At 56.3% G+C, this 27517-nt stretch overlaps 2 protein-coding genes across 5 annotated transcripts; both read left to right on the top strand.

The window, feature by feature from the left end:
- Positions 1–208: 208 nt before the first annotated feature.
- On the top strand, positions 209–21185 carry BAHD1 (bromo adjacent homology domain containing 1; the record flags this gene model as incomplete). Of its 4 annotated transcripts, none has more annotated exons than XM_079699382.1 (7): positions 209–309; positions 14436–15878; positions 17664–18046; positions 19029–19188; positions 19592–19668; positions 20413–20513; positions 20996–21185. In XM_079699382.1, the coding sequence occupies 6 exons, from the start codon at positions 14450–14452 to the stop codon at positions 21183–21185; spliced, it is 2340 nt and encodes a 779-aa protein (XP_079555508.1). The 4 variants fall into 4 exon arrangements, with proteins under 4 accessions (XP_079555508.1, XP_079555507.1, XP_079555505.1 ...); XM_079699381.1 differs by having other exon boundaries at positions 220–395; XM_079699379.1 differs by lacking the exon at positions 209–309 and having other exon boundaries at positions 14450–15878; positions 17667–18046.
- Positions 21186–25817: 4632 nt separating this feature from the next.
- On the top strand, positions 25818–27005 carry CHST14 (carbohydrate sulfotransferase 14; the record flags this gene model as incomplete). The annotated part of the gene is made up of 1 exon (XM_079700602.1): positions 25818–27005. One exon carries the CDS (start codon positions 25818–25820, stop codon positions 26946–26948), a length of 1131 nt encoding a protein of 376 aa, XP_079556728.1. The 3' UTR covers positions 26949–27005.
- Positions 27006–27517: the final 512 nt, after the last annotated feature.

The following is a 27517-nucleotide window of genomic DNA, read 5'->3' as shown; positions in this document are numbered from 1 at the left end:
GAGGCGCTGACGCAGCAGCGTGGAGCCCGGGAATTGAGCGCCCCCGGGGGGTTCCAGCCGCCGGATTCCAGCCCGGCCGGGGCCTGCGGGAGCCCAGAGCCGCGCCGTCCGCGCCGCCGTCCCGGTGAGCTAGGGGCCGCAGTCGAGGAGGGGGGAAGGGGCGAGCGGGCGGGAGGGAGCGAGCGAGGGAGGCAGACGAGTGAAGGGGAGAGGACCGGTCGCCCGTCAGCGCGCCCCACCGAGCGCGCCGCGCCGCCGCCCCCGCCAGCCCGGGAAGGGACGGACGAACGGACGGACGACGCGAAGCAGGTGCGGCCGCCCGCTTGCTCGTGCCGCCCCTCTCCCCCGGGTCCGGCGCCACGGTCCCGCCATCGGGGAGTGCGGAGCGCCTCGAGGTGACAGCCCCCGGGGGCCGCCCGCTTCGCAGGCCGGGGGCGGGGTGGGTGGGGGCCGCAGGGTGGCAGCCTGGCCAGGCGGCGGCGGCGCGGGCGTCCCGGGCGGCGGAGGGCGGGAGGACGCCGGTCGTTTCTCCGCCGAGGCAGAGCCGGCTCGCCTCCGAGTGCGCGGGCGGCGAGGCCCCCGCCCCCCCGTGCCCCCTCCCCCCATCGCGGTCCCCGAGGCAAGGGGCCGCGGCTGGGGGCGGCGCCGCGGGATCGCCAGCACAGGGTGGGGGGCGCCCTCCCGCGCAGGGAGCTGACCGGTTATTGCTGGATGGGGGGCAGAGGATGGGGGCCACACCGGGGCGGGGGGTAGTGTAGACCAGACCCGATCGGACTGGAAGGAAGGGAGGCGCCGAAGAGGGAAGGGAACCGGTTCGAGAAGCGAGTGTGGGCCGCGGGAGGCCCGGCGGGGACCGTGCGGAGCAGCGGCCGAGTCCGAGGTGGGGCGGGGGGATCGAAGTTGTCAGACCGCCTCTAAGTGACAGCGGGACCCAGTGCTCGCGGCCGGGCCTGGCCCTGCCTGCCTCGTCGCCTCTCCTCCAGGGCCGGGGGCCGGGTCAGGTCGGGCCCGAGGGGCCCGCTTGGCGGCGAAGCGCTGGACAAAGGCGGCGCCGGAGCGGGCGCAGGTGGTGGCGTCGGGGAGGGGAGCGGGTCCGAGCCACCCACCCCGAGGGGAGGGCGACCGGGCCGGACTCTGCCCTGGGGATTGCGGGGGCCGGGACGACCGCCGGGAGGAGCTGCGGCACTGGCTCACGGCTCCAGCCCCGGATCACCTCGCTGTTCTGGGAAGAGTGGGTCGACCCAGTGGGGCATAGGGGCAGAGGTGGGGGTGTGCACATGGTGGGCCTGGCCGGTGGCGACCGGGTTGCTGGACTCACCAGGAGAGAGTCCGGTGAGCAGCTCTAGAGCCTGCCAGGATTGAGGGGTTTCAGCAAGAAGACTCTGTCCACAGGCAGAGGGTTAATCCCACCTGGGACATCTCCCAGTCGCCCATTGTCATTAGTCTTAAGAGGGCAGAAGACCAGTTGGACTGGGGACTAGGAAATACATCCCAGAAGTGCTCCAGCAATCCATGGACAACTGGCTTCAGCACTTTTCTTTAGTGAAAGAAGGTACTCACATAGAGAAATGAGAAGCTGAGTTTATAAACCCAGGCAGGAATTTAATTATTAAATAAAAAAGGTTTCCTTTCTACCACCTGAGAGACTTTCCTCCCACCTTTTCCACCCCCATGCCTTCTGCAAAAAGGAGAAAAGGGCCCCAGAGAGACCACATGTCCTGGAGGAACACCACTGTCCTTGGCCAAATAGAGGACATTTGGGAACCAGTGGCTTAAGCCATGAGTGCTTCTGACCCCACCAGTTACCAGCTCTAAGCTGGATGCTGTTTTTGCATATATAAAAACCCACTCAGAGCTCCTGTGCCCTCTCCTGTGATCCCATACTTAATGGAAGAGTTGGGACCACAAAAACAGGGAGACTTAGGGTGTTTAGAATGTAGATATTTGCTGAAATCTGGGTCCCACCCCAGGAAGGTTTTGGTTATGAGCTGCTCCCAGCTGTGGTTGACTGTAATCCCTCCTTGGGAAAACCGCCTGTCACCCTTGCTTAGTCTGAGCATGGAGTTAATTCATGGCCACCTTCCATCCCCCTCCCCAAGAGGGTCTAGACCCCAGCCCCAGCCTGCGTGGAGTTGAGGCTTGTGGGAAAGGGAGGTATTACCTCATGCCGGAGACTAAAGTTTTTTCTGAGAGAATTTAATTGTATGTCTAAGATCCAGAGGATGATGCAGCATCTCAAGGTCTTTGTGTCTCCTGAGGGGCTCTCCAGTATGTATGTGATTTCTTTTGGTGGCAGTCAGAAGGGGGTGACCTGTCTGGCCACCAGAACGTAAAGGAGAATGGCCAAAACAATGATTCCCTCTTTGACAGGCTCTTACCTGGCAGGAGACTCGTGTCAGTCAGATCAAGTGTTTAAGAGGGTTTGCTCTGGAGAGTTTAGCCAGTGAAGAGTTTCTCTCTTTTTTATATCTCCCTCCCTTTCTTCCTTTCTGTTGCCCTGCTGTTCCCATGTCAGGCCTATGTTGTTGTCATGACCTCCCTGTCCCTCCTGCTTCCTCTGGCCCTTCTGATCCAGTCTGTACACAGCTGGTAGATCATTCTTTGTAAAGCACTCCTTTCCCCATGTCACTCCCCTACCCACAAACTTGCAGTGACTCCCTTCTTCCTGCAGTTTCATCCTAGACAGTGTCCCTTAAGGCTCTCCCCTAGCCATGCTGCGCTGTGCATGTTTATCTCCCTGCATCTTTGCTCCTGCTGATTTCGCCAGTTGTCCCCAGTTAGGAGCCCCTTGCCTTCTTCTCCTGCCTGAACCCTACTCTTATCCTTCATCTCAGACCACTCCAGGCCAGTGTTGCTTGCCTCTGAGATTGTGACCCTGGATTTTATAACATGGTGTCTTCTTGAGTGCTTTTGTCAGTTGGAAGTTTCTTAAGGACAAGGACAGTGTGAGTATTAAACCTTTGTGTGAGTGTGAGTATTCTAGGATTTCTGGTATAGTGCTGTGCACATCGTTTTTATTGAATGAATAAATGCAGTTGGCTGCTTAGTTGAGTGGGAGCGGAAGGGAAGCGTTCCCTTCTGTTTCCTTAGAAATGCTAGTATAGGAGCCCTTGGTGGTTTCTGACCTTTTTAAGGCATATACATAGGGTGTGTTTGGGGTGCTTTAGCGTGGGGAGCAAATGATTGCTTCTGATATTCCAGCTGGTGAAGAGTCTGTGCTGTGGATTGCCCACATGATACGATATAGACATGAATTGGAAAAGGACTGTAATCCTGTTTTCCTCCTACCTTACCAGGCCATTCTCGCTACCCGGCTTTGCTGCTCTTATGCAATTTTCCTTGTTGTCCATGCTAAATGAATCCATATGTTTTATCCCTTCTCAATCCTGGGTGTAAATGGGGGAGAAAACACGGTTCTGATAACAGAAAAGGAAGATTCCTGGGTCTGGCGTGTGGACAGGGCTTTGGGGACTGATGTTGGAGGAGTTGTTTATAGAGGCATCGCTGATATGGGAGGCACCATCAGTCCCACACTTGACCCATCAGAAAGGACAGCTTATGATCCCAGCTCTCTTGGAACTTCCATTTTTGTTTACCACCAACCCTGGGCCATGGGAGAAATGGGAGAGAGGACTGGTGACTGGTTTGAGTCTAGACATTGAAAAAATAAATTCCGCATCCATCCCCTTTCCCCCAAACCTCCCTTTTGTGCCCCAGTTTGATGATTAATGGACCAGCATTTCCCTTCCAAGCAGGAATGCCACCCCTCACAGTTGCCATGGCAATGCAGACCGCTCCCCCGTCAATTAAAAAAAAAAAATCAGCACTACTTCTCGCCTTGCTTCTACAGTAGCAGGAGACAGGTTACCTCAGAATGCATCTCCTGGCCTCTCTTCTCAGCTGCTTGGGCTGTTTGTGCTGTGTGTCCTAGAACACAGCCCTTCCTCTCTTTCTGAGGATGGTCTGAGTTTCTCCACTCTAAGCAAATTGTGCCCCTCTTGGATCTAGCAGCCCCTGGAACACTTTTACAAAGAAGCAGAGAAAATTTCTGCTTTTTTTATTCACCCACAATGCAAATTAAAAACCAAAAAGAACCTTTTTCTATCTTAGGGTTTAAAAAAAAAAATCCCCTCCACACTGTCTCTGGTACATAGAGGTGTAAGTTGGGGAGCGTTTTGACATCCACAAAGGAAGTTTCAGTAAACCTGGAAGGGATTAAGCCTCCAAGCATACAGAGTTCACATTGGAGTTCTGTAGGGATTTTCAATTTCTTTATTTTCATTCCTCCCCACCTCTGTCCCAGCATTCAGGAGGACTCGTGTGTTTTCATTTTATCTGTTCTTACTCCTCTTGGCCTTGCTCCGGCAACATCTGGCCTCAGCGCCCTGTCGCAAGGTGTCATTAAAGAGGAAAAAAAAAGCTTAAGGGGAAAATGTCTCTGGAGTTGAGAAGTTGCCTGTGTTGAACTAAGGCCGCCAGTTGAAGCTGCCGGGTTTATGGAGCATTATACGAACAGCCCCAACATTAAAGGGCCTCCTTTTTATGAATGGGTTGTGAAGAATGTAAATAAAGCAGCATCTCTCAATGGGGAAGCATTTTACATAAGCAGTACTACCCCAGCCCGAGTATTTATGGGAATTTGCTAGCATAGTCTGGCAGGACTCACTTCCTTTGTGAACTTGCCGTTGTGCTGGGGACTTTGGAGGGACAAGAAGAGTGTGCTTTGACACGGAGGGCAGCCCCAGCACTCCTGCTCTGCAGGTCCCCGGCCTTGACGTGATGGGCCACCTCATGGCTGGAAGTGTCTGCTAACCCTGAAAAGGTGGACAATACAGCGTGTAGTCAAGAGCCTGTGATGATTAGAAGCATAGGCTCCTGGCACCTGGGGTCCTGAGATTCTGCAGCGCCTCACCCTTCAGGCTGCTTCGACCTCCCCGGAGAAGGGGATAGGGAGGTCCTGGATGATGAAATCCTGCCTGTTTTTAGGGGAGGCACCTAACTGGAGTAAAATAGACTGGTTTGAATTTCAGCTCCTTTATGTTTCCCCTGCTCACCTCCTGGTACTGCCACTAATGAGCAGTAAACTGGCTAATAGGGAGGAGTAGCGGCAGCAGTGGCCGTGAGGCTGAGGCTGAGGCTGCAGGCGGCCTGCTCAGGGCCAGACAAGTGTCCTTGGCTCCACTGAGCTGGCTTTGCAGAGTGGCTGAGTACTAGCCTGGCACTGGGGTTGCAGTGGAGGGATTGGTGTCCTGCCCTAGGCGACTTGGTCTAGCGGCTGGGGATCTGACTGTGGTGGGTTTGGTGAGCAGGCCTCAGGGCAAAGTCACATCCAGGACTTTGTGTGATGTCCCGGGAAGCATTGTCATCCAGATTCCATTTTTCCCAGTGGGAAACACCTGCAAAGATGGTTGGTTATTAACCTGTCTCAGCGTCCAACCAGTAATAATAACAATAATAATAACATTGCCCTTGAGGCCCTCTGCAGGCACCAGGAATAAGAGAATGGGTTTGTCTCTCAGCCTCTCTGAGGTTTGAAATAGGAACTTATTTTTGAGGCACCATAACCAAGTTACCTGAATGAAAAAATGGCAAGTGACTCGTCTTAGTTAACAGGATTAATGCCAGGCAGAAACTTGAGGTCTTCATCTTTTTTCTTATGTTTCTGTTCCAGTAGGTTTGCGGGATGGGGGTGGGGGATTTAACACACCTGGTGTGTTAAGACACCTGGTGTGTCTCTGCCTCTTGTGACCCCAGGGTCTCACCTGGAGTGGTACTGACCACCCCATACTTCCCTTCCATCTTCAGTGCCTGTTTGGGCCCAGCCCTCCTTACATGCAGCTCTTTCAGTTTCCTACCTGCAGAGGAGAGGGGTGGCCCTTCTCCAACAGCAGCTGCCTGTCTAAATGTTTGGGGAAAATTCAGTTTGTTAATCACATTCTCATCCGGCCAGGAGGTTTAGAGGTGATTTATTATTATTACTGTTTTTTTGGCTGTGTCTTGTAGCTTGTGGGATCTTAGTTGCCCTACCAGGGATTGAACCCACCAGGCCTCAGCAGTGAAAGCGCCAAGTCCTAACCACTGGATGGTCAGGGAATTCCCTAGAGGTGAATTATTAGTTTTTAGAGGATCTTTGCAGATATCACAGCAAAGGTATTAGGGTGTTGCTTGATGCCAGGATATCCTGACGTGTATTCCAAAATGGAAGATGGAGTCACGATTCTGCTATAGTCAGGGTCAGCAGGCCCTCCTCAGTAGTGAGGGGTGTCCCCTGCTCTGTGCCTGGAGGCGTTCACACAGTTGGGACAAAGTGTAGAAAAGTATTGTAAAACAGATGAAATGACTGTAAGAGATAATCGTCAGAGAAAATTGGAAGGACTTGGACTTATTCGGCCCAAAGAGGTAGCCAAGAGGTCAAGTAATGTGTCTTCAAATATTAAGATGGCTGTTTGGAGTGTGATGACCAAATTTCAGTCTTCATTGCAGTCCGTGATGGAGATTTCATCTGATTCGAGACGTGGTTAGATGCGTGGGGTGGGGGGGGGCAGCCTGTAGACTCCTTTCCTGGATTGACTGTTAAAAATCAAGAAAACATGTCTTTGTAGCCCTTACCCCTTTCGAGGGTATAAAATGGGTTTGTTTCAGAAGTGCATCTAAGAGCATATTGGGAACTTTGAGCAGACTTTTCTGTAGAAACAGTTTGTAAAATTATGTTTATGTTCTCTGGCCAGTATATAGATGGCTTTTAATCATAGTACATTTTCAATTCTTTTGTGGTGAAAAATCAGGAAAAATGAATAATGTGTTAATGCCAATAATTAAAAGAGCACAGAGAAGCAGAATTGCACATGCAAGTTGATCTCGAATGTTGGTCTGTGACTCAGCAGCCGTCCTGTGTTGCGGTTTGGGGCGTGGGCTTGGGGACTGACACCAGCCGCCCCGCCTCTGCCCTCGATGGTGTGGGAGTGTGGGCAAGTTCTTCTGCCTCTCTGTGCCTCTGTTTTCTCCATGTTAGGGTGAGGTGATATCAGCCACCGGGAGTGGGGGGTGGCAAGGATGAAAGAGAGTGACGGTGACTGTAAGAAGTAAGTGGAACGAGAGGAATATTCTCCTGAGATAGCTGGGCAGGTTGGGAGAGAGAAGAAAGAGGACAGTAGTGGAAGAAGGTTCTGCTGTGTAATATAAGAGAATTCCTAAAGTAGCCTATTGAGCTGTAGGTTATATTGAAGAGGCAAGGTGGACTCCTGGGGATGAGGGATAGTTTGGAGGTCAGAGTTTCTCTGGGCTGTAAGTTGTGCCATCAGTCTAGGGTGGAAATGTTATATGGGATGGAGCAGGTGGGCACCCAGATCTTCATTTGTTCAGTAAGCTCTTACTAAGCCCTGTGGATAAGATTTATTGGTAAGGAAGGCAGAGCCCGCCTGTCCCTGCAGAGCTTGCATAATGGGGGTGTTACTAAACAGTTAATTGGTTAGGCGTGAGATATTCAGGTTGGCTGCCTGTGTTTCTGTTCGTGCTGTGGGAGTATTGGGAAGCCCTGGTCTTGGGTCTTGTTCCTCATGGCTGTTTCATTCAGGACATCAGCACTTTGCTGGGGAGGCTAAGGGCAGAGCTCCCATGTTGGCCTGGCTGGCCAGTTTCTTGTGTTCAGGACAAGAGATTGCACCTCCAGTCTCGGCAAGCCATCTTAGAAATCTAAGTTACTGGTTCCTGGAGCGTCCTGGTGGTTCAACCAGCACATATCCTTTGCCACTCCTGGGCAGGTGCCCGGAGCAGGCTGGTGAGCTGTTGTGTTTTTTGAAGAACGGTGCATCAGTACATGAGGTTTCCTCCTGGTTGACCTGTTGCTGAGCCTTGAGGTTTCCTGTCCCTGTTCCTGCTTTATTTTTTCCACACTTTAACTGCCGGGAGCAATTGGGTCCTGCTCCAGGAGGAGATTTGCTTCTGGCCTGGTCTGTGCACTGTGGAGTCTGGGTGGGAGGGTCTGAGGGGGCCTTAGCCTGGTGCTCCCTGTCCCCCAGCCTGGAGTAATCCTGTATAGAGCTTATGGTGGTGAGTCCGGGGAAAGCCGCATTTGTCTCCCGCCCTTTCCAAATGTTCAGGAAGCACATTTCTCAAAGTGCTGCCCATTTCGCATTGGGCTTAGTACACCTGGCAAGAAGTAGACCGTAGACCCTCAGTAACAGTCTGAAAGTCCTGGCTCAAATGTGCCCTCTGGGAAGCTGCCATGGAGCCAAGCTCTCTGCACCGAGCTCTCTGCACCGAACTCCGAGCCCTCAGTCACAGCCCTGTCACACTGTCTTGTCCTCTGTCTTCCTACCAGCCCAAGCTCCAGTTCCTCAGTCTGCTTTGCATTTTGCTTCAGCACTTAGCCTGATACTTGACATGTATGGGGAAAGAATGAGCTTGTGTTGAGCGCCTGCTGTATACCAGGCACTCTGCTAGGCACTTGACACACATTCTTATTTAACTTGATCCTCATAACAACCCTGCTGTGTAGGTAAGGAAACCAAGGCTCAGAGAAGTTCAAGCCGTTGACCAAGCCCACTTAGGATTAGCAGTGGCACGAAGTGGCTTCCAGCCCCGTGTGGGTCTCGCCTTGCTGAGCTGTGGCGAGGGGCCAGCAAACGTTGGCTGAATGAGCAAAGGTCACAAGAGGTGCCGTGTGCCTGGGAGTGAGCGACGGGTGCTCTGGCTTAGCTGGACCGACACCTGCACATAGAGGTCTGCCTCGTGCACACAGGAGCTGGGCACTGGGAAAAAGCTAGGGGAAGGTAGGTTGCCTTCAGTAGGGACATGTGCCTTTAGAGAAAGCCTCTACAGACTAGTTTTGTATTGCACGTGATCACCTTCTAATTTGTCAGGTCTGAGTTTCTTAGAGCAGAGCACCGTGGTCTGACTAAAATACAGTGTTCTCTGCCCGCTGTCCTCACTCGGGTCTGTGTGTAGATACTGACTTATAGGTCCCAGGGGTAAGTCTTGTCTCCCTCACTCTCAGCCCCCTACGTGCAGGAAGAAGAGCCTTGCCCTGAGACTAGAAACTGGCTGTTTCCAGTGAGAAGGTGAAGGAGATTCCACCAACTCTCCTGTTACTATATTCCTATACTTAATTGCAATTCTAATGTAAAAATGGAGAGGTCCGTTTCATAGTCTGAGTCCCCTCCCTCCCCACAGAGATTCATGTTCTTTTACAGTTAACAAGAGATGTGATATCTGGCCTTGGGTCCAGAGCCAGCAGTACGTGGAGGTTCTGGACGCTCGGGTGTAGCTCTGGGCCCGTGTGTCTGGGCGCTCCCGCTGGGATGCTCAGCGTGGACAGGAGTAGCCAAAGGTGGGGCCCGGCTGTGGGGCTGGGCCGGTGGCCGCACCGGACCCTGTGTGGGGTGGGGGTGGGCCTTCCCCTGCACTGCTGCTCCTGCCTCTCTGGGCTCCTGGGAGGCCCCCGTGTGAAGTGTGAGGAGCAGGTGGTGGACAGGCCGGAGATAGGCTTGGTGCCTCCAGGGCAGGCGGGCCCAGCTCCTCAGATGGCCACGACCCGAGGGCAGTCTATAAAACAAGCCGCATCCAGACGGGTCAGGCCAGTTCCCTTTGGTCAGGCGCCGTGCTTCCTGCCCAGGTGTTTGTAGGGTCCCAGCCTGACTGCAGAGTGAATTGAGTACCCACAGCAAATGAGGCTGAATGGGCACCAGGGAGGCCCTCTCTTCGGGGCAGTACCCTGGGGCTTGAGCTCTGAGCTGCTGGAGCCAAGGCCTCTGCTCTCTCTGGGAACCTGCACTGAAGCTACAGTCAGATGGCAGCAGCAGGCAGAGCGAGTGCCCTCTGACCCCATCCCCTGGGCCTTTAGCATCTGAAGATCTCGCCTTTCTTGTTTCTTGGAGGCGTGGAGCTGTTATTCAGGGTCTGTGGGATACAGTTTCTGCCCCTGCCCTCTTCGCTGCACTGTAAACCGAGCCCCCCAGAGTTCACCCCAGACTGGGTCCCAAGTGGGATAGGGGTGGCACTGCTGCGTTTCCCGGGGTGGACACTCGGGTGTTTTCAATGGAACGGTAGCAGAGCAGGGGTCAGGTACAGGCTGCGTTTTCAGATTTCTCACCATCCCTGGTGGTTCTGGACTCCTAATGTGGAGATTCAAGGGCCGAGGGCAGGCCGCCCTCCTCTGTCTGTGGGTCTGAAAGAGGGGGATCCCCAGGATGTTGGCCCGCCCGGTTCCTACTCTGCTAGGCTCCTGCGTGGTCCCTGGTGTCATTCTCACCACCACTCTTAAGTAAAGTTCTTTCTGATGTGTCTCTTTGAGATGAGGCATCTGAAGTTCAACAAAGTTAGGTAAGTTGCTCATGAGGGCCAGAGCTGGATCCAGGTCTGGCTGACTTAAAGCTCTGGCTGTTTCCATTTTACCAGCTCTGGGGGGTTCAAGAGATACCAGCCGCATCTTTATCTGGCTTTATCACAAGAATTTCAGCAGCTTCACCTCTCTGTTTTTCCATGAAGTGACATCAACTAAATGTAAAAGAACAGGAGCTTGCCTTTGTGCTCTTGCTGCTTTTCTTCTCTGATAGCAGATTCAAGAAACTTAGTGTTTGTGAAAAAGTATTATTCCGTTGAGGGGTGGCGGAGGGGGTTATTTTTTCCAAGACAGATTGCAGAAGTGGGCAGTGCTTACTTAACTCAGTGCCCACTGTGTGGCTTTAGGTGTAATTGGAGGGAGGTGGCTTGGGTCAGGGCTCTTCCTGACCCTCACCCAGGGGGCCACCTGGTCTGCTCTTACCTAAGACCGCTCCCCCCACCCCAAGTACTCCCTCCCATTACAAATAAACCAAAAAGCCTGAAAAGCAAAATTTCAAGTGCAGTGGGTAAGAGAGGTTTCAGGAAGAGCAGTGGGGCAGAGCCCTGGGTCCTGAACCCCTAACGATGAGGGTGTGGGTGTGGCCTAGAGCTGGGTAAGTTAGGGAGAGCCATGGCCAAGGCTGAGGGCCTCTTTCTGCCCCAGGGCAGCCTCTGCTTGGGGGAGTGATCTGGTCTCGACCTGCTCATCCAGGCCCCCACCCTTGCCCTCGTTTCCCCTCTGGGGCCCACAGCCCATCTCCTCCAGGGCTTTGACCTGCCCTTGTTCACAGTACCTTGGGTGTCCTCCACCTGCCCTGGTGGGCCGTGGGGGCTACATATAAGGTGCTGCTGCAGCTTGAGGGCAAAAGACAAGGTCTCCCTCCTTTTCTGTTTCTGTGGAGATGACTTCTCCCAGCCCTGGTCAGGCTTGTGATTTTGGATTCAACTTGTGATTCATTGGGTCTTTGGCTCGGAGGACCACCGGCCGGCCACTGTGCTTCAGACTGGTTTTCTTCAGTGAGGGCTCGCTTGACATGGTCTAGGTGAGCTCTAAGATGCCCTGGGGAGTCCCTCCTAGGAGCCTTCTCCCGAGGGTGCCTGAACTACCTGCCCCTGGGAGGACAGGGCTTCCCAGAGAAGAGGAGGGTAGTCTGAGAGAAGCAAGGCACCCTTGTCTGTTGGTAGTGGTAGAAAGTTCCTGGTTGAGCTGGTGTGTAAGTGGGAGGGACAGGACAGCAGGATGGTTGGTGGAGTTGGAATGGGAACCAGGCCTCCTGCTTTCCCGGGATCTTCTTGCCCCGTTGAGCTGGGCCACCCCTGCAGGTTGGAGGGGCCCTGGCAGGCTGGGCACCCCTCCACCCAGCCCCACCCCAGGGAAAAGCTGCTGCCGAAGTTCTCACACGTCCATCTGGCTTCAAAGCATGACTCACTGACTCTCTTCAGCCTGGAGTGCAGTGCAGTAGGCAGCAGAGTCCCCAGCCTCTCCTCAGGAGCGTGAGTGACGTTGCTGCCTTAGGCACCACGTGAAAGCTAGGAGTTCTGCGGGTGATGGGATTTGGCAAATTCAGGGGAGGCTAGCAGGAGGCCCATATGCTTGATTTGAAAATGTGACTTGCACCCTGTGACTTAGAAGCTTCCTGGGATCATCAGCCTCAGGGACAGTGGGTGTCCCTGAGGGATGAAGAGGGAGGTGAAAGAGAGAGATACTCTGCCGGGAACAAATTCCCAGGTTCTGGGGACAGGCTCCCAAAAGTGGAAGGCTTTCCTCCAAATCTTTTTCATATTGCAAGGGAAAGACTGAGTGGGACCAAGTATCCCAGAATCCCTGGGCCATCCATCCATGTAGCAAGTCTACCAGCAAATTGAGGGTGGGGGGAAGCGAGGGCAGACCAAGGACCATGGTCCGCTAAGAGCTCTTCATTGGCTAGGCTTGGAAACACCTCCCGTGTTCGCTTTCTCTTTCCCTTTCCCATCCACCCCTCCTTACTCTGCTTGGTGTCCATGTCCTTAAAGGCCATAAACCCAGGTGACCTCAGCCTTGGCCACCGGCCATGCCCAGGCCTGACTCCTCTGGTAACTTGGGGCCTGTTGAGGGGCTTTGGCCCCTGCTCAGCTGTGTGGTCTATTCACTGTCCTCCTTCTCCAGGCCCTTTGGTGGTGGGGGAAGGCTGGGCGCAGGCTTCCCTAGGAAATACGGATGTGCTTCTCCTTGTTCCTGCTCCTTCACCTCTGGCACAGGGGTGCCCTGCCCTTGAGGGAAGGGCCTGGGGTTATAAGCAACTGGGATTCTTCTGAGGGTTAATAAGCGTGCTGAGCACTCAGGGATGGGTGGACACTCTGATTAGAAGAAAGAAAGAGTCTTAGGTAGCCTAGCAGATGCCTGGGGTTTTTCAGGAGCACTCCAGTCTGTGCTTCAGGAATGAATGGATTTGCCTCTGTGACTCTCTGTCCTGCCCTGGGGCCTGGTCTCTGGGTATTCAGGTCCCCGCACGTGGCCAGAGCAATGCCTGGCACCCCGCCTCCCTTTTCCAGTTTTCCAAGTTCTTTCTCAGGGGTGAGGGACACCCCCGCTGCCCTCAGCCTGGTTTTTGGAGCACTCTTTCTCAACTAGTGTGGCATGTCTCTGGAGAGAGGGTAGAGGGTATCCAGTGACCCCAGCTACTGGCCCAAGGCCACAGGAGCTACTGGAAGGGCTCTGGATTCCCTGGGAGTCCTCAGGCTTGGGACGTTCAGGGTTAAATCCTAGCCCTGCAGGGACTGCTCCCAGCTCCTCTGGTGGAGCGAGAGTGAATAACAATAGCAGCGGAGAAATCTAGCTGAAAAGCTTGCTGGGCCGGAGGGGTCCCAGAGTGCTGGGGAGGGCAGAGCTCCGTCTGACACCTTACTCGGCAGCATCTTGCTTTGTTGGGGTGTAGGTAGGGAGTGAACAGCATAGTAGTCTCTGACCACCGATGCCGGCAGTGTCCGTCCCCCCCACCCTGCCCCTCAGCTCTCCATTGCCTGGGCTGTGCCAGCTTCCTGCACACAGCCTGCTGCCTTTTTCATTTAGGGGGGTGCCTGGGGGGCCCAGGTATGTTGGAGGTTGGGGGGGTGTCTGCTAAGCAAAGTTAAGGGATGATGCCTGGTCGCAGGCATTTTCTTTCTGGGGCTCTGGGTTTCCTGTGACTCACCCCCATCCTGCCCCCTGCCTGGCATCTTGCCTACAAGGAGGGAGTCCTGAGGAGTAAGGCAGGACTAACAGGGCTGCCTGGGTTTGTCGCCTGAGTTAGTTCTTCTATTTGGTACTTTCTTTCCCCAGCTCTTAGTGACTGGTGGGCCTTTAAAGCTGTACCACAGGTCTAGAGTGCGGTCCCCGGGTTTCCTACCTGGGAATGCTGGCCCCAGCCTTACTGACATCCCTCCCCCAGGCACTGGCACTGGGCTGTTTGGAATCTGAACTAAGGTGGGGCTGGCTCCACGGGCTGGCTGAGACCTCCCCCCACAGGCTCCTCACAGCCAGGCCTTCACTCTTGAGGGGCTTTCCAGCAATACCCAGGTTATGGCTGTCCTGCTGTATGTGCCAGGCAGGTGTCCTCACAGGTGGACTTTGCCTCCTCCACAGCCCAGCAGGCAGGTTCTTCATCTCAGCTCCTCGCTGTCCATCTCCTTATCCTCCTGTGGCCAATCTCAGAAGCCTCAAGAAGGGGGAGGGGGCTGATAATGTCTTTGAAGGAATTGGTGGGCTCCCACCACCCAAGCCCCTATCCTGGCTCCATGTCCTCAGGACAGTCTCCTCCTGTCCTACGATGAGTATCTAGTGGGAGAAGAACACGTGGAGACAACCGAGAGCTTTGCCCCCAGCTCCTTCTGTCTTCCAGCTCTGGGGTTTGCATTGCTCCATAGGGTCTCCAGGGGCTTGGTTCAGAGGAGAGTGGGGCAGCCAGTCCTTGCACAGCTGCTGGTAGCCTGACCCCGCTAGACCTTTGCAGTCTGGAAGGGGGGGGTCCCGGGAACATCCAAGCTGGAGGTGGGGTGAGGGCAGGCCAGAGTTACTGCAGGGGATGCGGGATGGGCTGCAGTGGGGGAGAAAGCAGGCCAGGGCAGGCTTCTCTCATTTCCTGCCTTATGTCCTGCAGCTTGGAGGTACTCCATGACACACACTCGGAGGAAGTCTCTTTCCATGCTGAGTTCGGGCCCCACGGGCCGCCAGGAGCCCCTGCAGATGGAAGGCAGCAGTATGGAGCAGGGGGCAGAGGGTGTGGAGCCAGGTCCTCCTGAGAGCCCAGGGCACCTCACGGGGCGCCGCAAGAACTACCCACTGCGGAAGCGCCCATTAATTCCCGAGAAGCCCAAGGCCTGCAAAGTGCTGCTGACCCGCCTGGAGAATGTGGCTGGTCCACGGAGCGCAGATGAGGCTGATGAGCTGCCCCCTGACCTGCCCAAGCCCCCTAGCCCGGCCCCATCCAGTGAGGACACTGGCCTCCCCCAGCCCCGCAAGCGGCGCCTGGCCTCCCTCAACGCCGAGGCCCTCAATAACCTGCTGCTGGAGCGGGAAGAGACCAGCAGCCTGATGGGCACCCGCCGCAGCCGAGGGGGAGACCCCCACCGCAGCCGGGACCGTGACCGGGCCACTGGAGGCTGGGCCTCCTCCAAGAAGCGGCCCCGGCTGGGGGACCTCGGAGGAGGAAGTCGGGACCTGTCCCCAGAGCCAGCACCAGATGAAGGGGCCCGCCGAGATGGCGATCCAGCTCCCAAGAGACTGGCCAGCCTGAATGCAGCTGCCTTCCTAAAGCTGAGCCAGGAGCGGGAGCTACCCCTGCGGCCGCCTCGTGCCCACCCAGAAGCAGATGGGCACTCCACTGAGCCACCAGCACTGAGGGCCCCGAGGCCAAAGTGGGCCAAGGTCAATGGCAAGAACTATCCCAAGGCCCGGCAAGGGGCTGGCTCTGGGGAGACTGCAGGCCCACCTGGCTGGCAAGGACACCCTGAGGAGCCATGGCCATCTGCCACCCCTCGTGGGCCGTCCAGCCAGCCCCCTTACCAGCCCCTGAGCGAGGCTCTGGAGAGCCCCTTGGGGCTGCGCCCTCACCTGCCCCTGCTGATGGGTGGGCAAGCAGCCTTGAAGCCGGAGCCCGGGCGCCCAGGCGAGGAGTCACCTGCCCCCAAGCAAGAACTGCACCAGCCCTCTTTCCCCGCACCCCAGCTCTCCCCGCTACCGATGCCTGGCAACCCTGCCGACTACAGTGGCCTGTGTGGTGGGCCCGAGCTCACCGCGCTAGGCAGCTTCTACCTGTACTGCAGCCAGGCCGGGCTGCGGTGTGGGGGCTACCCCTCCTGCTCCGTGCTCCCCGAGGGCAAGCTGTCCCCAGTGGCTGCAGCTAACGCGGGGCTCCTCTTGGCCCCGAGCTCAGTGCCCGCTGCGGGCACCCACTTCCAGCACCCCCCGTGGGGTTCTCGCTACTGCTCCAGTGAGGATACTGGAGTGAATGGCTACAGCATCTGTGAAATGTTGCCCCCGTCTCTTACCCACATCGGCACTACCTGTGGCGGCTGCCCCTACAAAATGCCTTTTGCAGCAGGTATGCCTTCCTGGAGGTGGGGTACACCAGGGAGTCTCTGAGAGGCAGTGTCCCAGGAGGGTGGGGCGCACTGGCGTCTGTCTACCGCGTGGGAGAGTCGGGGGTTTTGAGAAGGGAGGCTTCCTCTAGTTTTGTGCCCCCCCGCCTAGGAGATTCCCAGGAAAGAGGCCCGTGTTTAGCTCTTAGCAGTCCTGCTCCATCCCCACTGTCTATGGAGGTTTCTCGGCATGGCAGTTAGGTAGCTTTGTGGTGATGAAGTGGGCAGGGCGTGTCTCTCCTCCCTCTCCACTGGGATGCCCATTCTTAGACTCTGAGTAGCAAGTTAGAGGCTGAAATTAGCACTTTTGCCAAGTTGTTCCCATGTCCTTCTGCCTTCCTCGAGGAAAACTAGAATTCCTTACTTCCCGGGAACCCAGACCATCTGCATGCCAACCGAGTTCAGCATTCATGGGAGGGGTGGTGGGTACCAGGCCCGGTAGGTGGTACCAGCTGCAATAGGACAGCTTCGTCCTGGCCATACAGGCCTTGAAAGAGAAGTAATGCTCAGACTTAGAATCACCTTGCTAGGTACAGACCGGGTGGACACTCTCTGAGAACAGACAGGCTGCCATCAGGGCCTGGGCTTTGGTGTCTACCTTCTTGGCAAGATCCAGACACCTGAGAGTCTCATGACGTAGTTGATGAGACACCCCTAAGTGATCTCTCTTTCCCCAAACAGGCAGGAGTGTCCTCACGTGCCTCTCCAGGCTCCCTTCCTGGCTCCTGGGTGGAAGTGAGGTGACCAGAGCCATGCTAGCCAGCAGGTCTGCCATGCTAGCCAGCAGGTCTGCCCTGCTGCTGGTGAACTGAGGGGCCAGGCCTTCTCAGGGCTCTCCCCTCCCCTGCACAGCCCTTCTTGAAGGGGTCCATAAAACAACTTTATAGACCGGTTGACTCTGGCCAGACTGGTTGTTTCAGGTTCTCGCATGAGTTGGAGCTCTAAGAAATGAGAACAAGCTTCTTTTTAGGCTTTTCTTTTTCTTCCGTACCACTCTCTAAGTCTAGTCACTTAACCTGTGGGACCCAAGACCCTTAGCCCCTTGCCCTGGGACACCAGTAAGCACCATGTGCCAGGCACTTGTTCTTAGTGCTTTATATATGGGAGGCCATATGGCATGTTAATTGAGCACAGACTCTGGAGCCAGACTGAAATGTTCCCACTTCCTCAGCCACGTGACTGTGGGACAAACCAATAACCACCCTGTGTCTCAGTTTCCTTAATTGTAAAATGGGGGTAAATGGTACCTACCTCATAGGGTTGTTGTAAGGATGTGAAGAGTTAACACGTTGATAGGAAAACACCTAGGACACACTGTATGATACTCACAACTACTACTTTTGTTGCAAGGCACGGAAAGGTAAAGTGACTTGCCTGAAGTCACACAGCTGGTAAGTGGCAGATCTGGGACTCATATCCTGGTCTCACTCCAGATCCCCTGCTCCTAAGTACGGTGGAAGCCTTAGAGAAGGAAGATTAAGTCAGAGCTTAGAGATGCCATTCCTATTACTTCCCCTTCTCTCAGGCTAGAAGAGGAGATGGAGATGTCTGTGGGCCAGTCTCCAAGGTCAAGAAAAACCCTTGGCCAGGCACTGATCATCTCCCTTAACAGCGTCTGATCCCACCTGCCACCTCAGTGGCCTTTGGGTTCACGCTTAGAATTTAAAGAAGCAGGCTCTGAAAGCAGAGGGGCCGGGGGTTCCCTGCTTATCCTTACCTGCCCTGACCCCCCTCTCTCCTTTTCCCAGAAGGCTGCAGGTCCCTGGGCCAGCTGGAATTTCCTCTCCCGGAAGCCGGCCACCCTGCCTCACCTGCCCACCCCCTCTTGGGATGCCCTGTGCCCAGCGTGCCACCTGCAGCAGAGCCTGTCCCCCATCTTCAGACACCCACCTCGGAGCCCCAGACGGTAGCTCGCGCGTGCCCTCAGAGCGCCAAGCCTCCTAGCGGCTCCAAGTCAGGTCTGCGCACGGGCTCCAGCTGTAGGCACACTGCGCGGAGCAAGGCTGCCCGCAGGCCCAGCCACCCCAAGCAGCCTCGTGTCCAGCGCCCACGCCCCCGCCGCCGCCGCCGCCGCCGCACTAACGGCTGGGTGCCCGTTGGGGCTGCCTGTGAGAAAGCCGTCTATGTCTTGGTGAGTGCCAGCTCTCAGCTGATGGGGAGGAGGGAGGGTGGCGGTAGGGACATAGGACCTGCAGTGAGTTGGGTCCCAGGAACCCCTGGCTCTAGCCACTCTGAGAAGTGACAAGGGGTTCTAGCTCAGTTGTACCCCAGGAACTGATCACACTGGCCCGGCCTGCTCCCCGAGCCCCTACTGATCCTGTGCCCTGTGCCTTGGGGAGTCACGGAATGCACAGTCAGTCGCAGCTGGTGGCTGCCATCTCTGTCACCGACTCTTAGGGAAGCCTCCTGAAGTGTCTTCACCTCTCGTCCTGGATTATAAAGTGGAGGACTTCCCTGGAGGCTTTTTGGATAAGTATGTGTAGGGGAAATTGGGATAGGCAGAGAAAATTGGTGATACCGGAACATCTGGGATGATGAAAAGAATGTAGACTGAAATGTATCGAGCACGTCTTAGGCGCCAGAACCGAACTAAGCACTTTACATGCATTATCCGCTTTCATCATCACCGCTGCCCCGTGAGGTACGCACGCACCCCGTGGTCCTAGAACTACCCTCATTTCACGGACGAGGAAACAGGCTTAGCAGTAGATTAAGTCATTTGCCCGTGATAAGGCTTTGCTGCTTATACCATGGTGGTTTAAGAGTCAAACCCAGACTGTCCATTAGGAAGCTTGAGGACCTACCCGGTGCTGGGGGCTTGGAGCATGAGAGCCGGCTGTCATGGGTGTGATGGTCAGAGTGCAGGCCCAGAAGTTTCGAGCCACTTTCTTACCCCTGTTCGCATTTCTCATCCTTTCTCCAACGATGAGGATTCCCTTTCCTGCCCCTGAAAGCCAGGCTCAGGGAGGAGGGGCCAGAGTGCAAACCACTTTGGCAGTCTCCCATCCTCAGCGGTTTGACTGCCCTGAGGAGAGCACAGAGAGGATGTCACTCCCTCCCCATGCTGAGTGCGGCCCCACAAGCCTTGTTTGTGTCATTGGTTTGTTGCTCAGGATGAACCGGAACCAGCCATCCGAAAGAGCTACCAGGCGGTGGAGCGGCATGGAGAGACGATCCGAGTCCGGGACACTGTCCTGCTCAAGTCAGGCCCTCGAAAGACATCCACACCTTATGTGGCCAAGATTTCTGCCCTCTGGGAGAACCCGGAATCAGGTACCCCTTGTCTAGAGTTCGGCCTGGCACTAGTGTCCTGCGCCCTTGGCAGAGTCTGCCTTCCACTAAGCCAGCGTCTGTCTGGTGTTCAGGGCTGCAGACGGCCTTGTGCTTGGGTTGGATCAGCTCATTAACCTTCCCAGCCATCGGGGCCTGGGTGCCTGTCACCCTGCCTCACCTGTCAGTGCCTTTTCCTCCTCCTTCCTCCATGCCTAACAGCATTCTAGGCCACTGAATTGCCAGACTTGGCCCAAGGCAGGGGATAGGAGTGGCTGGAGCCTGCAGAATTGGCCTAGGCTTTGAAGTTGGATGAGCCTCCAGGGCAGGTGGCCAGCCCGCCTGCCTATCTAAGTAACTCTGGAGCTGCCAGCTCAAGCCCTGATTGCTTCTCTTTCCCCCCTAGGAGAGCTGATGATGAGCCTCTTGTGGTATTACAGACCAGAGCACTTACAGGGAGGCCGCAGTCCCAGCATGCACGAGGTGAGCTCCCTGGCGGGGGAGAGGCTGGGGCACTGAGAACGTGGTATGGGGGGTGGCAGCCTGGGCATTCAAGTCCCTGGACTCATCACCTTGGACACCAGAGAACCTGGGGAGAGGCCTGAGTTTTAGCCTCTTTTCCCAACACTGCCCCAATTCATGTTTTGAAGGGAATAGTAACCTTTGTCTTGAAAGGTGGGGCAGAAAGGGAGCCCCCAAGAGCAGGGGTGCCAGAATGGGAGCAAGTAGTTGTGTCTTCCTGGCGACAGGAAAGGGGAGGTGGAGCTGCGCACCTTTACTGTCTGCAGCAGGAGAGGGAGGGGAGAAAAGACTCCACTGACACCCCTCGGTGTCTACCAAGCCGTGAGTGGGTTGCTCCACCCCCTGTCTGGGCTCCCTTTTACTTTTTTTTCCCTCGCTGGGACTTTTCATCTCAATGGGAGAATGCACACCAATTCCCCTCTCGTCCGCTGGGCTGGGGTGGGGGTCGGGAGGCTGATGTCAGTCAGAGGCTGGAGCAGGCACCTGGCTGCCCCTGAGTAGGACGGGACCTGGGAGGAATGCCTTGGGCTGCTTGATGAGGAGTAGTTAGGCTGAAATTCCAGGGAAGCTCCCTAGCTTCCTGGGCACTAGCTGGAGTTGTCTATCTCAGGTCAGGAGTCCCAGCAGAGTGGTTAATGTCTGCCTTGCTCCTGGAGCTAGGTGCTTCCCACCCTGGTAGCCAACCTCCTCCTCCCTCCCCTTGAGCCTTTGCAGAATGAAGTCTTTGCATCGAGACATCAGGACCAGAATAGTGTGGCCTGCATTGAAGAGAAGTGCTACGTGCTGACCTTTGCTGAGTACTGCAGGTGGGTGGTGCCCTGTACCTCTGGCTAGCCTCTCCCCTCAGACTTCCCAGGGCTATTTGGGGGCTGCCTGTGATCCCCAAGGGGATCTGACTCACTGGGCCTGACCTCCTAGAACTTTCTTCCCACAGTCTGCTTCTATCATCTAATTTTTATGGAAAAAAAAAGAAAGAAAAATTGTTCCTCCTCTGAGGCAGAGTGATTGGAGCAGAGTTGCAGAGGCGGGGATGGTTACAGTATTGCTCTCAGAAAAAGTCAAGGAGAATTGACAGGTGATTGGGAGGGAGGCCCCGGTAGGTGTGGTTCCCCAGTGACAGAGAAGATGGTTGGCAGAGAGGGCATAGGCCCCAGCACAGGGATAGAGGCAGCACCTACCCTTGTGGAGGTGGGAGGGGGTGTCCCAGCCTTCTGGGCAGGGTGGGGAAGGAATTGGTCTTCCTGCTAAGATAGCTGTGGTAAAGACAGCGAATGATGTGTCACTGCAGATTCTGTGCCATGGCCAAGCGTCGAGGCGAGGGTCTCCCCAGCCGAAAGACAGCACTGGTGCCCCCCTCTGCGGACTACTCCACCCCGCCACACCGCACAGTGCCCGAGGACACGGACCCTGAGCTGGTGTTTCTTTGCCGCCATGTCTATGACTTCCGCCATGGCCGCATCCTCAAGAACCCACAGTAGCCCCCTCACGCCCACACTGGGGCTGCCCACGGGCAAGTGGGGCTCAGGGCAGGGGGCACTGCTTGAAGCACAGCACTTGGTTAAGGGGCCACAGGAGCCTGAGGTCGCTGGCCTGTGGTTCTCTTGTGGGGGGAGGGCAGGGGCCCCTATGGGTTTGGGCCCCATGGGAGGGAAGGGGAGGCCGGGGTATAAGAAAAGCATCAGAGCCCTCAGCTTGGCCCAGGGCGCCTCTCTGTGGTCCCCTGGGCAGAGGCTCCTGAAGAAGCAGTCTTCCCTGAGGCTGGGCGAAGCCTCAGGGGCACGGCCCCTGGGGGGATTGGGGGAAGGTCCTTCAGGAACCAGGCCCTTTCTTTATCCTCCCCTGGGCCCTTCAGGGGGGAGTGGGAGCCAGCTTTACCTCACCCACTGTGACCCGCTGCTTCCCCATTAGCCTGGGACCAGGCTCTCCCAGATTCTAGCACAGCTCCGAGCTCATTCCTTTGAGGCCTAGGGAGCCAAAGTCTGGCTCCCAGAGCATTGACTTTCTCTTCCTGGACTTGGGGCCTTTCTCTGGCATTCCTCCTTTGCCCCTGCAGTAGCCCCTGGTGCTGGGACAAGTTACCAGCCCTCACAGTCATGGGTGTGGCCCCCTTGTGGGAATCAGCTTCCTGTCCACCTCCTGGTGAAGGCCACCCAGCAGGTCTGGCCTCCCAGAAATTAACTGATCAACATGGGGTTTGTCATGTCTGGGAGAGCAGAAGGGAGCTGGGAGGGGGTGGGGGCAGGGGGCAAGGAAAATTGCTACCTGATTTATTGAAGACTTTTCCTCTTGCCTTACACTTGGAGGTTTAGGAAACCTCTTGCAGAACTTCACACATGACTTTTCAAGCCACACCCACCTGAAATCAAACCAAAGGAGTGCTGTGGCTTCCCTTGCCCTGCCACCTCTTACCCTAGTCTTTTGTAGATTGCACTAATTTACATCCCAGCGAGAATCAACACTGTATCGGTCCACAGACCTGCTGAGCTGCAGCCACTCACTCTAGGAGCTAAGGACCTGCATTTTCAGTTTGTTCCTGTTGCCCTGGGCCCTGTTCTCACCTCATGCTGCTCCCCAGAGTAGATTAGGAGACTCAGCCCCCTGCTATCCTTGCCAGAACTAGGCCCTGGCCCTGGGGCACTCCGTGTGGGGGCTGGAGCAGTCTGGTTCTTTCCCATTTGTACCAAAGAGGAGCCTGGTGGGGAGAGGGAGTGTGGCTTGAGCCCGGCGCTGGGCACATGCTCGTGAGTGATTCCACAGGCCACAACCCTGGGGACAGGAGCCAAGGAGGGCAGCACTGGGTCCCCCTCCCCTAGGGAGGGGCAGACACAGACCCTGCAGGCTGAGGAGGTGGCACTGGGTGAGGACAGTTGGGCGGGAGGTGGAAGCGAATCCTGAGGGCACTCCCAGCGATCCCCCAGCCCTGTGCTGTCCCTGAGCAGATGGCTGCTCCTGATTGGTCACTGGGCTCCGGTGAGCCCTGGACCATTCAGAGGTGAATTTACACATGGGAAGCCCAACCCCAAACCTGAAGGGAAGGAACTTGGGTCCCCTTGTATTGAATAAGCTGTTTGGAGGAAGGCATCATCAGTCCAGGAGGGCGGGGCAGTGAGAGAGGTTGGCAGAGTGGCCGTGGGGTGGGGCCCTGGTGGCTCTGGAGACCCAGCCTTGGAGCCTGCTCTTTCCCAGGGCGCTGGGCCCTTGCTGCCAAGGAGCCCAGCCTCACCCAGCAGGAGATCAGGCCCCTCGTCTCCCAGGAGGCAGGGTCCACTGCCCACAACTTAAATGCTTTTGAAATCTCTTAGATGTGGAAATATTTTTTCGAACCTGAAAATGCAGCTGGTAGAATTTCAATGGAAGCATAATTCATGTAAAATATATTTTAGTTGATATTTTGTAAAATGCACTTTTTGTGTGTGTCGACCCTGGTTTCTCAGATCTGTATTTCAGTGTTTACAAGGGAGGGAGGACCTTTCCTCACCTCCCTTTTGACAGAGATTAGAAGTACTTCTTTAAGAAAAAAAAAATAAATTTGAGAAATTGTATTGATTTAGAAAAGGACCATTTCCTGTGTGTCGTGTCATCTTTTTGTGTGTGGGTGCAGAGGGGCTCACCATTCTTAACCACTGCAGTGCAGGGGCTTACTGAGGTCAGTAAGCAAAGAGCACAGGAATGTGCGGGGAAACAGCGGGAGGAGAGGAGACAGGGGGAATGGGAACTTGGAGGTGACTTATTCGCATCGTGGTGGGCTGAGTGAAATCCTTGGGAACTGGTCTCCAAGTGGTTGCATGGTGAAGATACCGCCTCATCACCTTGGATCACCTTGGAAAACTGGCCAGCAGAAACTGTTCGAGGGCCTTGGTATCTTGCAACTGGCACTCCTTGCTGAGGAAATGAAGGCTGCATCATGAGGCCAAGGGCTCAGACCGCCTGGACGCTTGGTTCAGTCAACCTAGCCCTAGCCCTAAAGCCTCAGTGTTGACTGTGTTCAAGGTGGGGTGGACCTAAGGCTGTCGGGGTTCCTAGGAGGCAGATACGCTGCCCAACCCGGTCCTGCATTTTGTAAGGACGTCTGGGCAGCTGCACTTCCATAGAGCTTGTTAGTGGCACAGACACCATCGTGGACATACTGCAGCACTGCCATCAGTGTGCTGTCCACAAGAGTCCCATGAGATGGGCAGTATCCCATCATTTTACAGACGAGAAACTGGTGTGGAGACAAGTACTTTGTCTAAGGACTCCCCCAGAGTAAGTGGCTATTCCTGTATTCAGACTGCCTCACTGTGACTGCTAACACAGAAAACTGCTCAGAGATGAGCACGTGTGACGCAGTTACCGAAAACTCTCAAAGTGGTTTTTTCCTCTCCTAGTATAGAAGACGTATTTACCGTTTAAAAGAATAAGAAAAAAGATTTCAGTAGAAATAATCCCACAACCAGAAATCTACCTTCAGTGCTATTGGAAGCAAGGAGCAGTTCGGTGAGGGCTAAACCCTGATGCAGACTTCTAAATCAGTGAATTGGTGCATCCTGAGATGCACCCCAGCATTCAGACAGAGTAGGGAGCCTGTCCTGAGGAGCTGGAAGCCCACCAGGTTTCCCATTCTTTCCCCTTGCGCATCTGCTGTGATCACACTGCTAGGATTGGGCGGGCCATGCGTGAGTCTTTTAGCTTCATCTCATCCTTCAGGAGTCCTCATCCTCTGAATTCCTCAGTACAGTGTGTTCTGGGGTCAGCTGCTTTCTCCCTCCGTGTTTGTGCTCCATTCATCTCTGAAGGATCGTGATTAGGAATTTAAGATTTAGAATCAAACCAAGCCACACAGAGTCTCAGCTTCCCTGAGCCTGTTTCCTCAGCTGTGCAGCGGGGATGCGCATAGTACCTACCACCCCCGGTGACTGTGACCACTAAAGAAGGTAATGAATACAACAGATGACACCTGACTCAATGTGGGCACTGTTTCAGAGCCTCACGGGCTCCCCGCATGTAACAGGGTGAAGTCTGGATACTTAGCTAGGTGCCCAGTTCAGATCAGTAAAGGCTGGCTACTGACTTCCGAGGCATTCACCATGTCTGTCTCTAGTCCACGTGGCCAGCCCGGTGCCCCTGAGCACGTCTGACTCCAGGCAAGGAGGCTGCTGCTCTGTGCCCCCCAACGCCTCACCCTTCAAAATGTGTGCTGACCACACCAGTGGTCACGAGGCACCAACTTGTCACTGGCCCCTCACCAGAGAGTGTCCCACCTCTTCAGGCCTGGAAGAGGGAAGACAGAGGAGAGAAGATTCCATTTCCAGACATTTCAGCATTCCGCGGTGGATAAACACTGTAACCACTAGGTACAGTCTTAAATCTAAGGGTCACCGTCGAGCTGAGCCATTGTCAGTCAGTGCCTGACCGTCTAGTTCCTCTTTATTGGAGTGGCCAGGACACGGCGGGTAGGAGGAGCACACTGGGGACTCTGCTTCCAGCAATTAAGACCTCCAGAAATTTGGGACTCAAATTTGGGAGTCGGTGGAGAGCACTGCGGGAGCCCCTTGCCTCCAGACCCGCTGTTGGAGTAAGAGCTGGGCCGGGCCAGAGTGTGCGGCAGGGCGTTGCGTGCAGGTCCTCTCCTTCCAGCTCCCTGAGGGCACGCGCTGCGCGGGAGAGGGAACCGCGGCCTGAGTCTTTCCTGCCTTCGGGGCCTCGGCAGCTTTTGAACCCGAAGCGCGGAGGACCAGGACGGCCCTGGCTCAGGCGCTCTCTCCAGGGTGGGGGTCCGCACGCGCCCTCCCAGCCCCCTCGCAGCAGGGGCGCCCGCCCCTCTCCACGCCCCCGGCCTGGGCCCGCCCCCGCGCCTGTGTCACGGCGGGGCCGGGGGCGGAGAGCGCCCGGGCGGGACATCCGGCCCAGGTCCCTCGCCGCGCCCGCCCGCTGCCCGCCGCCCGCTCCGGCGCCGCAGCCCGGGAGTCGGCCAAGCCCGCGCGCACCGGGGCCTCCCGCCAGCCCTCCGCTCCCCTACCCCATCCCGGCTCCGCGGGCCCAAGCCCTCGGGCCCGCCCCCAGCCCGAGCCCGCCTCCCGGGCAGCCCTCGGATCGGCCGGGCCGGCGCAGGCCCCCGCCCCGGGAGCACGATGTTCCCCCGCCCGCTGACCCCGCTGGCGGCCCCAAATGGCGCCGAGCCCCTGGGCCGGGCGCTGAGGCGGGCCCCACTGGGCAGGGCCCGGGCCGGGCTGGGCGGGCCGCCCCTGCTGCTGCCGTCCATGCTAATGTTCGCGGTTATCGTGGCCTCCAGCGGGCTGCTGCTTATGATCGAGCGTGGCATCCTGGCCGAGATGAAGCCCCTTCCCCTGCACCCTCCCAACCGCGAGGACGCGGTCTGGCGTGGGACGGTCCCCAGGCCTGGGAGGCTGTCCCTGGATGCGGGGGACTCGGACTTACAGGTGAGGCAGGACGTCCGTAACCGGACCTTGCGGGCAGTGTGCGGACAACCAGGCATGCCCCGGGACCCCTGGGACTTGCCGGTGGGGCAGCGGCGCACCCTGCTGCGCCACATCCTCGTGAATGACCGCTACCGCTTCCTCTACTGCTACGTGCCCAAGGTGGCCTGCTCGAACTGGAAGCGGGTGCTGAAAGTGCTGGCGGGCGTCCTGGACAACGTGGACGTCCGCCTGAAGATGGACCACCGCAGCGACCTGGTGTTCCTGGCAGACCTAAGGCCTGATGAGATTCGCTACCGCCTGCAGCACTACTTCAAGTTCCTGTTTGTGCGGGACCCCTTGGAACGCCTTCTCTCTGCTTACCGCAACAAGTTTGGCGAGATCCGAGAGTACCAGCAGCGCTATGGGGCTGAGATAGTGAGGCGGTACAGGGCTGGAGCGGGGCCCAGCCCTGCGGGGGACGATGTCACCTTCCCCGAGTTTCTGAGATACCTGGTGGACGAGGACCCTGAGCGCATGAACGAGCATTGGATGCCCGTGTACCACCTGTGCCAGCCTTGTGCCGTGCGCTACGACTTTGTGGGCTCCTATGAGAGACTGGAGGCAGATGCCAACCAGGTGCTGGAGTGGGTGCGGGCACCGCCCCATGTCCGATTCCCAGCTCGCCAGGCCTGGTACCGGCCGGCTAGCCCCGAAAGCCTGCACTACCACCTGTGCAGTGCCCCACGGGCCCTGCTGCAGGACGTGCTGCCTAAGTATATCCTGGACTTCTCCCTCTTTGCCTACCCGCTGCCTAACGTCACCAGGGAGGCCTGTCATAAGTGACCATGGGTGTGGGCCAGCAGTTGTTGGGGACTGGTTTTGACAATGCCACCTTCTGTGTTGCCATACAGAGAAACCCTGGCTCTGGGGCCTGGGGCTTCTCCAGATGCCTAGGCGGAAAGAATTGCCCTTGGAAGTTCCTTGTCCAGGGTGGGTGCACACAGTGGTTCAGAGGCCAGGGTTGGACAGCTGGCCTGGTGCTCTCCATAGGGGGATTACTTGGGAGCCAGTGTGATCCTTCTTGCCCTGGCAGGGCTAGATACCAGTTTGCTAGTGTAGCAACACAACTCTTCTCAAGACTGGCTCCACGGCCCTGCCTGCCGGGATTGTGCAGTCCACTTGAGCCAGCTTAACTTAACCTGTAGCCAAACCCAGAGGAGGCACCAATCAGGAGATGACCACAGCGGGGGGCCCTGTGGCTCTGATCACCCGTTCATCCACTCCATTTGCCTCAGGGCTGGAGTCAGCAGTCGTGCCTTATAAATGACTTTTGTATCTTTCCGCTTCAGACTTAGAATTTCCTACACTTGCCGGGTTCTTTCCCTTTTTTCCAAGGAAAGAAAAACTGAAAG

Source organism: Hyperoodon ampullatus, assembly GCF_949752795.1.
Source record: "Hyperoodon ampullatus genome assembly, chromosome: 3".
Lineage (NCBI taxonomy): Eukaryota > Metazoa > Chordata > Mammalia > Artiodactyla > Ziphiidae > Hyperoodon > Hyperoodon ampullatus.
This window is presented reverse-complemented; position numbering and strand designations above follow the sequence as displayed.